Genomic DNA, 12530 nt, shown 5'->3' on the forward strand with positions numbered 1-12530 from the left:
GGACACATATGAGCTTTCCAAAATCATGCCGGTATCATGGAACTATAAAAGGGGTGGAGTGGAACTCAGCATAATCAACTTTTAATCTCAAACATAAAATAAGTTCGAGTAAAATACTAAAGGGTTAAACAAACCTGAGGCATTTGACACCCTTTTGGTTTATTTTCATTTTCAAGAATAACTGCTTGTTCATCTGTTCTGTCTTGACACACTTAGCGCGACTCATCTAGTGTGTGTTTATGGCAAGAAATGATGTACATCTTGTCAGCCAGCTGGCCGCACAGCCCATGCGTAATTACCACTCAGGTGCTCTAGCCACAACACCTGCTTACCCTTTCACAAAGGATGTAATATGGTGCTGTGACTACCTTGCTTGGTCAGTCAGTGGTGTACCAGTGGTGGGTTGACTTCAGTCCCCATCATTACATCCTTCCTTTTTATAAAACATGTGGTGATGGTGAAAGCAGGAATAATTGTTGTGTTTTAGATCATGTTCTAAGTTTTGTTTTAATATAAAACCATTGTATTTTTACTCATGAAAAATGCCATTTAAATCTCCTACCAATGCCTGGTGAACGAGCAGGAGGTGACTAATAGTTCTTTGGTTTGAACAAGGGGTCATTATCTATAATATTAGAGAGGAGTCAACTGGTCCAAACTGGGATAAAAATCATAATAAATGGGAAAGGGGCTGAATTACAAGATCTTAAAAAAATAATTGCAGATGATTTCATTTAAATATGCTGAGCAATGTGTGTGATTACTAACATAAATGGAAAATACTTAACTAACCTGAAAATAAATCATTACAAAGTGGTCATCTGCAATGGGAATGGAAGTAGGAGCAAATGAAGTGGCAACATTTGGGTACAAATAGGGGTACAAATTGGCAAAGGGGAGAACTGACCCTAATCTACAGTTAAAAAAATAAATCAAGCATATATAGACATGATTCAATATGTGCAGTAAACCCAAATACTTTAAAGTACATCCGACATAACAGTCACATCTGGTTTGGAATGTTTCCACCTTTTGTTTACCAGTAGCTGGGAGTTGATGACTGCCCTTTGCTGCAAAGACACTCATGGGCACTGTCTGCATTTGCCTAATTAGTTAGCAGCTACTATGAGTGGGATAATTGATTGCAGGCCAATATGGCCGATTTGCAACTCAACCAGGCTAATAATTTGTTATTGATTGAAGCATTAGTGAGCAAAACACAACACAGAGATGTAACCGAGTCAAAGTGCCGGGGAAAGTTGATGCTCTCAGTTTTTAATCTACTTTAATGATATTACACCTCGCTAAGCTAACATTGTAAGGAGTGCGTGGTGGGAGATGATGAACTGCTGGTCTCGGCTCAGCACTGTAGACTCATAACTTACAACTGGAAGAGATTACATTTAGTCAGAAAGTAAGACTGTCTGAGTGTGGGTATGTGTTTCAAGCTACATTTATGTGCATGTAGCTCTGCTAGAATAATATTTAAATACTGGAGTGAAAGAATTATGGAAAGACATTTTAAGTTGTGAGCTGTATCACATGCTGTAAAAATGTCAGGAGTAGACAGAAATCAAAGTTGTGCAAACATTTCTTCAGCTCGCTTCATGTGAGCCACAAACTCCACGTCATCTTGTTTTTGCGACATTAAATGGTGGAACATTTCACTGAATGGTCAGCTATCCTACTCAGTTTCATAATCTTAATCAGCCATTAAATAAACTTCCAATGTTTGATTGCATGTTTTAAATAATTATTCCAAGGTCAAAGGTTAGGAATTTCTTTGATAGGACTCGTTGCTGAAGAATCTCCTGGTCAGTTTTTCTATTCTGCGTCCTTACACTCAGTACCTTGAGTTCTCCTGCTTTCATTTTCGATATTTAGGTTATTCCGACTTTTATCTCGTGTTTCCAGCCACCGACTTGTTATCTGGCTTCCATTTTTATTCATCCTTCAGTGATTTTGCCAAAGAATGTATTCCTTTGCATCACTTTTTCATTCTTTGTCTATTCTTTCCTGCGCTTTATTCAGAGCAGAGACCCCCAAGGAACTGAAAGTTTGAGGGTGAAAATCATTTTGAAGTGACAAAGAGAGCTTCAATTCTTTGAAGCAAGGTGTAAAAATGTTGCAGTGAGGTGCTGACGTGGTCTCCTCTCTTTTCCAGCTTTTTCCCAGAGGCCCACCTTGGCAGTTAGAGGAGAGGTCATCACCATGACAGCGTCCTCACAGGACTCCAACCCCTCATTTCTGGCTGGCCTCTTTCTCCTATTCCTCCTCTTGCCAGCTGTTTACATGCAGAACTTGGCTGTCCCAACACCCCCAACCACACCTTTGTTTGACCCGCTGACCCAGGCAGAGTGCACAAAGAAGGACCATCCAAAGGTTTCCATCCAAGGTCTGATATCGTTCAAAATATTTTTTTTATTGCACCGTCACATGAAGTTTAAATAACGTGCTAAGACAAAGGGGTCACTCCGGTGCTTTTTATAGAAAAGTTTTTAGCTTACAGCAATATCTGCATTTGTTGAGATCCCTGATAAAGATGTTTAAAAAGCCTTAAAATAAATTCATATTTCAGACTAATCTAACAGTAAATATTCAGAAACCCAACCTTCACACTGTGACCATTTATTCAGTGGAGAAAAATAAAGGCAGGTTAAGAAATATTTTTAACCAAATCACCTGGAGCCGAGAGGATTGGTAACCTCTAGAATCCCTTTAAAAAAAATGTAACTGAAGAAATTCCTAATTTTATACTTTCTCAAGTTGCTCAGAGTTTCAAGAAACGTAGTAATTTATAAACGTATGTTTCCCTGGAGTTATGGCATTACACAGAGGCCCATTTTACCCTACTGGACACTTGGAAGGACAAGGACCCGTGTGCATCTTGCTCTCTAGCTCACTGTTAGAGCTTCATCAAAAAGTGGCATCGTGGTGGTCGTCAAGTCTCAATAACAACCATTAGGTGGAATCTACATGTCAACTAGAGTGATGCAAGCAAAAGCATGTTTTTGTTGATAACATGTAGAAAAGCACCTAATGCCCACTGTGTCATGATGTAGTAGTGTGGCTGGCAGAGTTGAAACAGAAGGTGTTTAATAATAAATAAATAAAAATTACAAAAACTGAAACAGAAGGAAAAACTTCAGGAAGCTCAGGAAGCATTGGAAACAGCAGACTTGACATTTAAGAACTGGGCTACCAGGGAAATGGATGACAGAAGAATCTGACAAGAAGGTAAAGAAACTGACTAGCTTTTAGCCGCTGGAGAGGTGATTGAGGCAAATGACTACCTGACACAGAAATGAAAAGAGAGGGTCAAAGATATTTTAAAAACATTTGGGGGCTTTAGCCCAGACCCAAAATATTTACATTTTCATCAGACAGTGGCCCATTTTAAATATACTTTAAAGTTAAAATAACATAGGGCATAATGTACAAGTTCTCTGCTTCGGCTGGGTTTTGATTGATTGCAAAATATTGTGAATCAAACAAAAAATATTTGCAATAATTAGTTTTAAGTTTTTGTTAGAGGCTAAATGAAGAATAAGGAGAAACAGAGTTTAGGATTTATGAAAAAAGTTTCTTAAACTCAGAGATTTACTATGAGTCAAATAAATGTACACTCATCTACATAAATGACCTTTTGAAACATTACTCTCTCATCAAGGTGTTTCACTCCTAATTTCTTACTTTTCAAAAAGGAAACTGGTATAAAATAGACTTTCTTAAGTCGATGGTAAGATCCTAAAAAAACATTCATTAATTTTAATTATGATGAGAGCTTTCCAAACATTTCATGAACCAGTTCTGTCTTACTGCCATCTTTTCTGCCCTTCATTCCACTTATTAGGAAACTATTTTCATTTGGCCGGCCAAAAATAATAAATAAAACATTTTACAACACAGTCTGTTGTTCTCCACAGAACATGTTAGCCATTAGTTCACTATTTACTATTAAACACATTCTGAGAGAAAAGGGGTTTAACTTGTTGTGTTTAAAATATAGCATAGAGCCTCATTCTGGACCTTTCTTGGACTCTCAGCTTTTGTCCTGTTATCAGTATTAATATTTCTGGTATTAGTACCTACATACATAAAGTGGTAATTATGTATTGCCTTGAGTAAAACTGCATACCTATTTAATTAGTTTATATAAGAATTCAAAATTACATGTAGTATTGAGGGAAAAAAACTGTCAACTAGTTAATGATTTTATTTCGACTGAAGTAGAGGACCAGAGCCAGCATTTAGGTTTTATCGCTGCATGGGTTAAGCCGCTCTGCTTCCACCTGTTCTGGGGAGAAGACACGCATCCCATTGGCTCATCAGCTGCTCTGAAATGAGGCATCTCTCTTATTGTAGTCCTGTTCGGCACTCAGTGTTACTTTTTGGGTTTTGAACATGGCATGGCAACAGCCCTGTTCTTGACTTCTCCAGAATTGACAAATTGCCAGTCCACCTCTATTCTTTTAACTCGTTGTCAGGTTAGGTTGAGCAGGCAGTGGATATGAAATACAATAGAAACAAATCTGATTGTTTTTAAATAAAAATGTGAAATCCAAAGCCACTTTGGGGTTTAGTGCATCTTTTTAATAGACATGTAGTTCTAAATGTCTTCTTTCCTGAGATCACGGCTATTGAGTAAACATCCAGGGCTTTAGCTCCGGATGCCCAGGTCTAACGATGTGCCTGGAGAAGGTTCAAATAACTAAGAGATCTAACTGAACAAACAGCTCACACTAAGATTGTGATTGAAACAAGTAAACAAAGAGCAGGACACAAGAGAAGGAATCACAAAACATAGAAACATGGAAGAATGTGAGTGACAAAAACCAAAAAATATTAATCGAAAATTATCCAGATGCAAAGACCCACAGATCATCGCCCACTGTTAAGGGTTGTGGAACATCTACGACGCTGTGGGTCTGTTCTAAAAATTCATATGCTATGAGTCTAACAAAAGCAATTTAAAATGTTATTTTTTATGTTTAAATAATTCATGTTATCCCATTTTGCTGGTATATAAATGTGATGTGACAAAGAGGCCAATTTTTCTTAGCTACTCTTTAAAATAAAAAGACAAGAGTTCTTCAAGAAAATAGCTATTCATCTAAACTTGCTGCATCTACAGTCAGAGTAATATTTATAATGTTTTAAACAGAAAGAACTGTCACAAACAAGACTGGACTAATATCAAGTTTATCTTGCCACATTGCAAAATGGGGTGAATTGTAAAGGTTAAAAAAGGCTACAAACCCCCTTTTTAAAGACCTGCACTGTTTTTTCAGTTCTAGATCATTCTATTGCAAAAAAGATGAATTTATTGTATGACTTACTTCACATCTTTACCAGGGGTGCCAATAAATACAGAGGGAATTGTATTTTCAAAGCAAATTTAGTTTCTAAACTGATAAATGTCTGCTACTCTGCAGTCAGACTATGGTAGACTAAATCAGTCTAGAGTCCAACAACAGAAGAATTCCTGCAGCCCCTCCTGCGTGCAAATAAGCAATATGGTTCAGAGGTTACATTTTAAAATGCACCTTCAAGTTTCACCAAACTTTACAGCAACAGTGCCTAAAACACACACAGTTTTAATGAATTCCTCGGTTCCATCTGTCCACCATCTTTAGTGAAAATCTGCCTTGTAGATTTAGTTTAATCCTGCTAGCAGAAAAACTGTGAAATATATGAACAGTCATAGATAAAATCCTCCTTGTTGACTTTAACAATTACATTTTTTGTTTTCAACAATATTTGTTGTAAAAGACGTTAATAGCAAGCTTTTTCACTGCATTTTTTTTTTTGTTTTGCTGTAAGACGGTCTAAGAATATCTGGTTAACAGTGACAAAATACGACAAACAACTGCAGTGAACTGTAGCCGCTTGCAAAAAATTTATTACATTAAGACTTCTGCCCACCTTGTGATAATCTGTCAGAATTTGCGGGAATCATGGTGGACCCCCCACTGTTACACCTCTAATAAATGACTTAAAATGGTCACAGAGGTGTAATGGCCATGAGATGTAAGGGTAGAGAGGAACCAAGTATGACACAGTTATACAATACCAAGCAAAGACAGCAGAGGTAGCATGCAAATTCAGGGTGCCAGTGGAGATGTGCCAAATTTATGGTCCTTCCATGTCTGCATAATATGAGAAGTAATTTTATTAGAAGAATCAGATGCAGTTAGTAACATGTTTAGGAAGATGCAGAATAACTTTCTCTTTAAAGTACTGAATGGAGTTGGGCAGCCAGCCAAATGCTACTGGTTACCTTTTTGGGCTTTTAATTGAGGAGACAGTATTCTGTAGTTGCCTTTATGTAGGATTCATATGTACATGACATATTTTAAAGAACAAAGATAAACAGCTTTCAATGAAGGTATCCTCAAGCCAGCCACAGTAAAAGCCGCAGTTTGACATCCATTTAGGATGGCATGCATCTATAAAGTAAATGTAAAAGCACAAAGCAACAAGGTAGAAATGATTGTGAAGTTCAAAAAACACCCACTATCAGGGCTGTTAATCTGCATAGCAGCCCAAGAAACACGTTATTTTTTTCCCAGCAGTGTGAAATGGAATGTTTTGAACCACAGCCTACCAGATAAGGCAGAATAAAATGTCAAAATACTCAAAATTGCTGTGCTTATTTTTGAATAGGGCTGTTTGCGTTTCATCTGCCAAGAGCTGCAACAAAGATTAAAAGGCAAAAAAAAAGATCAGTGGTGAGGGTCGAAGATAAAAACACAAAAAAGCAAGAGCTATTTTGAAAAACACTGCCTTTCCAACCAAATTTGCAAACATGCCCTTAAGTTTTATTTTTTTAACTTCTTCATTGAATCTTAAAATTGCTCTTTCTTCTCCTTATCCAGTTCATCCACATTGGAGATTTCACCGTTGACTAATGTGAGGCAAGGGAAGGCAGTTTTATTTGTGTAGTACCATTCATATACTAGGCCAGTGATTCCCAACCGGGGGTATTCGTACCCCTAGTGGTATGCAAGCACATTGCAGGGGGTATGTGGAAACGTACCTTTTATCAACCAAAAGAGCAAAAAGGGCACAATAAAACAACTACAGATGGGAAAGCATAAGGCAGTTGTGTCTCTCCGCTACAGAGAGACAGAGAGAAAAGTAACAGCTGTTTCCACTCTGTTGATCTATCAAAGTTTATCAAGGCCAGCAAGCTCAGGTGTCATATTAAAGCTCAGTTAAATGATGAAAACAAACTGATATAAGTAGCCTGAATATTATATTTGTGAAGTGTTCTGTGGCGGATAATTTTTTTAAATGTCTGTTTATTGAGGACTTTTCCAAGTGGGGCGCCCCACCCCCCCAACAAGGTAGTAATACTACGTTTTCACAGTTGATATCATTCATTTTATTAGATCACGTCGTGAGCAATTTCTGTCCCTGCATCGTCGCTACTCTACTTTCTATGTCCAAACTTGAAAAAAGCTGGATGAAAACACACTCCTCATACTCTGTGTCAATGCTGACACGCTGAGTTACGTACGCTCACAAGCAGGTGAACACACGCTCCCAACAGTGGAGAGAGAGCGGACATAAATCATGCCATTAAAACCTGGAAAGCTGGCAAGGATATCTGCGGTTTTTAAAAGTGCCGATTTTTGTTTTGGCAGCACTTTGTCTCCTTTGAGTAGCAGCAGGGCTAACTCTCCAACTCCTGGTACACATGGCGAAGGTACAAGTACACAAAATAGTGTGTCTCATACCCTGCCTCTGACATGCAGCTAAAGTCCAGTCTCTTGGCTGTCAAAAGTGAAATAATCCCCCTGGCGATATAAGAGTGGTAATCAATCAATCAATCAATCAATCAATCAATCAATCAGACAGACAAACCAATCATAGATAAAGAAAGAAAGACAATATATAAAGATGAAAAGATGAAAAGAGAGAAACAGATAAAGGATGTGATAGAGACAGAAACATTGATAAATAGGGAATGATGGAGAGCCAGTTAAAACAGATAAAGAAAAAGATATATAAATTAGATATAAATACAGTAGGTAGAAGATGAACAAAGAACAAGTTTTTTTTTTTCCTTAGGAAGGTTCTGTTGAATAGAGAGCTTAAACAGGCTACAATCAGAGGACTATGGACCAGCCCACTCCTTCATATATATATACAGTACAGACCAAAAGTTTGGACACACCTTCTCATTCAAAGAGTTTTCTTTATTTTCCATTATGAATATTGTAGCTTCACACTGAAGGCATCAAAACTATGAATTAACACATGTGGAATTATATACTGAACAAAAAAGTGTGAAACAACTGAAAATATGTCTTATATTCTAGGTTCTTCAAAGTAGCCACCTTTTGCTTTGATTCCTGCTCCGCACACTCTTGGCATTCTGTTGATGAGCTTCAAGAGGTAGTCACCTGAAATGGTTTTCACTTCACAGGTGTGCTGCTTCATCACGCCTTGGCCAAGTTCTTCTGCTGGCCAGAGGCAGTAGTACAATGTATTTACACTATAGAACTTAAACAATAGGAAAACAGTTCTTAACCAGTTTAAACCAAAAAAAGCGGTGTGTGGAATCCAGACTTTACTCACAGGTTACTCATTGAGCTAGCACAAGAACCCAAACCACGTGCGCCCTGTTATCCTAGCCTGATGCCAAGTTAGCTGCACATTTAGCTCCGCAGTTTGGTTTTACACGAGCGTCTTCTTATGTAACACATTTACTCAACATCATACAGGTTACAATTATAATGACCTGCGGTTACTGATGCTACAAGCATCTCTGTATAGTTAAGCTTCTGTCTCTTAGCTTTTAAAAGAAAATCATGAAAAGGGTGTGCGACTCAACACTGTGACTGCCTCACAGTGCGAGTGACATTTTTAACGATGCTACAGCAAAACACCTTCAACATTATACTTTTAACTAATACCACAGATTGTAACGGTAGTCTATCAACAGAAAGTAACCTTAGACAATAAAAATAAAAATGTTAATGTACTTATCTCTTTCATAGTGCCACAGGTACACAAGTAAAAAAAGGTTGGGAATCACTGTACTAGGCAATTCAATCTGTTTTACAGAAAAAGAAGAACCAGGGGTAATGAAAACCTGGCAATATATAAACATCAATGGTAAAATATTTGTATCACATATGATGGAAGGAATCTGTGATGGAATGGTGATCAGTCCAGGGTATAGTATCATTGATACTGGGTTAGACATGACTCCTGCATGACACACATGCGGCATTGCTTTGCATTGAGTCAGGGTTGCTGCAGAAGCAGCGCCAGAAGAACACAAAACTGGTTCTTTTTAAAGGTCAGTAAAGTTCTATGAGTAAAATAACAAATTTGCTTTGACAGTTTGACTCGAATGTAAGTGAGATTTAATTGACATGAAATGTAATTTACAGAAAAAATAAGCGATGTACGCAGATATGCCATGAAAAGTAGTAGTGTTCAAAATTCTAAAACAAAACTTTTTATCTCGTTAAATAAAGTTTAAATAAAATAATATAATACAAGGGTTTCAAAATTCATATACAGTAATTCTTTAATGGAGTTTATGATTTATTCATAGAATCTGAATTCCTGTACATTTTAACAATAAACAAATATTTTTATTTTTTTCCAGATTCTGCTCATTAACCATATTCAAAAATTTGCAATATCATTTATAAAATATTAAGATTTGTTATATTAGGTTTTTTCTTGGTCCTCTTAGGTTCCTCAAAGTGGAACTAACCTCGTCATTGAGCTAGTTGTTCTGGATAAGCTATGCTATCTGGATAAGCTATGTTTTCACTCTTCGCCACTAGTGTTTATGTCTCACTAGTTCCCTTTCAAACAAAAATTAATTTACAGCATTTTGATGCATTGACTGCCAGTGCTTCTTATTTTTTTACCCTCTCCCTCTCTGCTCCTCCTTTCCCTTTTAGTTGTCTCTATGTGTGTCTCTGCACTGCTGTGACAGACAGCCTCAGAAAAGCAAAGGAGGGGGCGTCTGGGATCTTCAGTCAGATACCCAAGTGAGCCGCACAAAGGGCATAGATTGTTTATTTAAAAAGTCAAGCGCGACCCGAACTGAGCCTTTGGTCCTGCCCCTTTGGCGAAAGCTGAACAGGCCTTCCCAGGGGCTAGGGCACTGTAAAAGGTTCCGGTGCTCCCGATGATCTGTCCACCCCTGGGTCTAGGTGACAGGGGTCACATAAACCCTCTTTTAATAGATCAGTTTAGGAATTTCAGCATCAAGGCCAGAAACCAACAGACTGTGATACAATAATCAAATTATGCAGCTTGAGCTGTTAAAAATCTGTTGACAGCATGGCAATCTTTATAGCACAGTAGATGTGTCTGACAACACTATAATGCACAGCTCCCACACTGCTTAAAGAGTTATGTTTAGGGAGAGTACATATAGGTCCTTCTCAAAATATTGGCATATTGTGATAAAGTTAATTATTTTCCATAATGTCATGATGAAAATTTAACATTCATATATTTTAGATTCATTGCACACTAACTGAAATATTTCAGGTCTTTTATTGTCTTAATACGGATGATTTTGGAATACAGCTCATGAAAACCCAAAATTCCTATCTCACAAAATTAGCATATTTCATCCGACCAATAAAAGAAAAGTGTTTTTAATACAAAAAACGTCAACCTTCAAATAATCATGTAAGGTTATGCACTCAATACTTGGTCGGGAATCCTTCGGCAGAAATGACTGCTTCAATGCGGCGTGGCATGGAGGCAATCAGCCTGTGGCACTGCTGAGGTCTTATGGAGGCCCAGGATGCTTCGATAGCGACCTTTAGCTCATCCAGAGTGTTGGGTCTTGAGTCTCTCAACGTTCTCTTCACAATATCCCACAGATTCTCTATGGGGTTCAGGTCAGGAGAGTTGGCAGGCCAATTGAGCACAGTGATACCATGGTCAGTAAACCATTTACCAGTGGTTTTGGCACTGTGAGAAGCTGCCAGGTCGTGCTGAAAAATAAAATCTTCATCTCCATAAAGCTTTTCAGCAGATGGAAGCATGAAGTGCTCCAAAATCTCCTGATAGCTAGCTGCATTGACCCTGCCCTTGATAAAACACAGTGGACCAACATCAGCAGCTGGCACGGCACCCCAGACCATCACTGACTGTGGGTACTTGACACTGGACTTCTGGCATTTTGGCATTTCCTTCTCCCCAGTCTTCCTCCAGACTCTGGCACCTTGATTTCCGAATGACATGCAGAATTTGCTTTCATCTGAAAAAAGTACTTTGGACCACTGAGCAACAGTCCAGTGCTGCTTCTCTGTAGCCCAGGTCAGGCGCTTCTGCTGCTGTTTCTGGTTCAAAAGTGGCTTGACCTGGGGAATGCGGCACCTGTAGCCCATTTCCTGCACACGCCTGTGCACGGTGGCTCTGGATGTTTCTACTCCAGACTCAGTCCACTGCTTCCGCAGGTCCCCCAAGGTCTGGAATTGGCCCTTCTCCACAATCTTCCTCAGGGTCCGGTCACCTCTTCTCGTTGTGCAGCGTTTTCTGCCACACTTTTTCCTTCCCACAGACTTCCCACTGAGGTGCCTTGATACAGCACTCTGGGAACAGCCTATTTGTTTAGAAATTTATTTCTGTGTCTTACCCTCTTGCTTGAGGGTGTCAATAGTGGCCTTCTGGACAGCAGTCAGGTCGGCAGTCTTACCCATGATTGGGGTTTTGAGTGATGAACCAGGCTGGGAGTTTTAAAGGCCTCAGGACTCTTTTGCAGGTGTTTAGAGTTAACTCGTTGATTCAGATGATTAGGTTCATAGCTCGTTTAGAGACCCTTTTAATGATATGCCAATTTTGTGAGATAGGAATTTAGGGTTTTCATGAGCTGTATGCCAAAATCATCCGTATTAAGACAATAAAAGACCTGAAATATTTCAGTTAGTGTGCAATGAATCTAAAATATATGAATGTTAAATTTTCATCATGACATTATGGAAAATAATGAACTTTATCACAATATGCTAATATTTTGAGAATGACCTGTATTTTATTTATCATAACATTTGCCAATTTTTCAGGTTGAATTTGAGGCAGTTTATAAAAATTGGATAAGAAATAAATGCATTACAACCATTTTTGTGCATGCTCATCCTGCATTGGAACAGAATTAAAAAAAATTTTTTTTTGACGTGACTAAATGCATAGCAATGGTGCCTGTGTGCTCACTTCACTATCTATAGCGGCTAATAGGCAATGTCCAACCCAGCAGTATATATTAATGTGTACTCTGCCTGTTGCCCAATGACAGCTGGAGGTAGCATAACTCCTCATATGTTTCTGGAATGCTGAGGTTCTAACTTCATTAAGTGTAGTAGATTCCTGATGTCTATCCTTGCGGTTCCGGTTTTCTGCATGAAACCGAAATTTTGGCTCATCCATTCATTGATGTTATGGATAGTTTTTGCTGGTGACTGTAAGGGACTATGGTCATGTGGTGACACCGAAATATAAAGTTTTATGTCATCAGCATATCTATGGTAAGAGATGTAGTA

The 12530-nt window shown here is 38.3% G+C and overlaps 1 protein-coding gene across 3 annotated transcripts in view; it reads left to right on the plus strand.

The window, feature by feature from the left end:
- sema5ba (sema domain, seven thrombospondin repeats (type 1 and type 1-like), transmembrane domain (TM) and short cytoplasmic domain, (semaphorin) 5Ba) overlaps positions 1-12530 on the plus strand; it is a 282636-nt gene that overhangs the window by 108422 nt on the left and 161684 nt on the right. For all 3 annotated transcript variants that reach the window (XM_047370498.1, XM_047370497.1, XM_047370496.1), the window contains one exon: positions 2165-2395. In XM_047370498.1, coding sequence (XP_047226454.1) covers positions 2212-2395 — 184 coding nt within the window. In that variant the 5' untranslated portion in view covers positions 2165-2211. The remainder of the gene's footprint in view (positions 1-2164; positions 2396-12530) is intronic.

Source organism: Girardinichthys multiradiatus, chromosome 7 (genome assembly GCF_021462225.1).
Source record: "Girardinichthys multiradiatus isolate DD_20200921_A chromosome 7, DD_fGirMul_XY1, whole genome shotgun sequence".
Lineage (NCBI taxonomy): Eukaryota > Metazoa > Chordata > Actinopteri > Cyprinodontiformes > Goodeidae > Girardinichthys > Girardinichthys multiradiatus.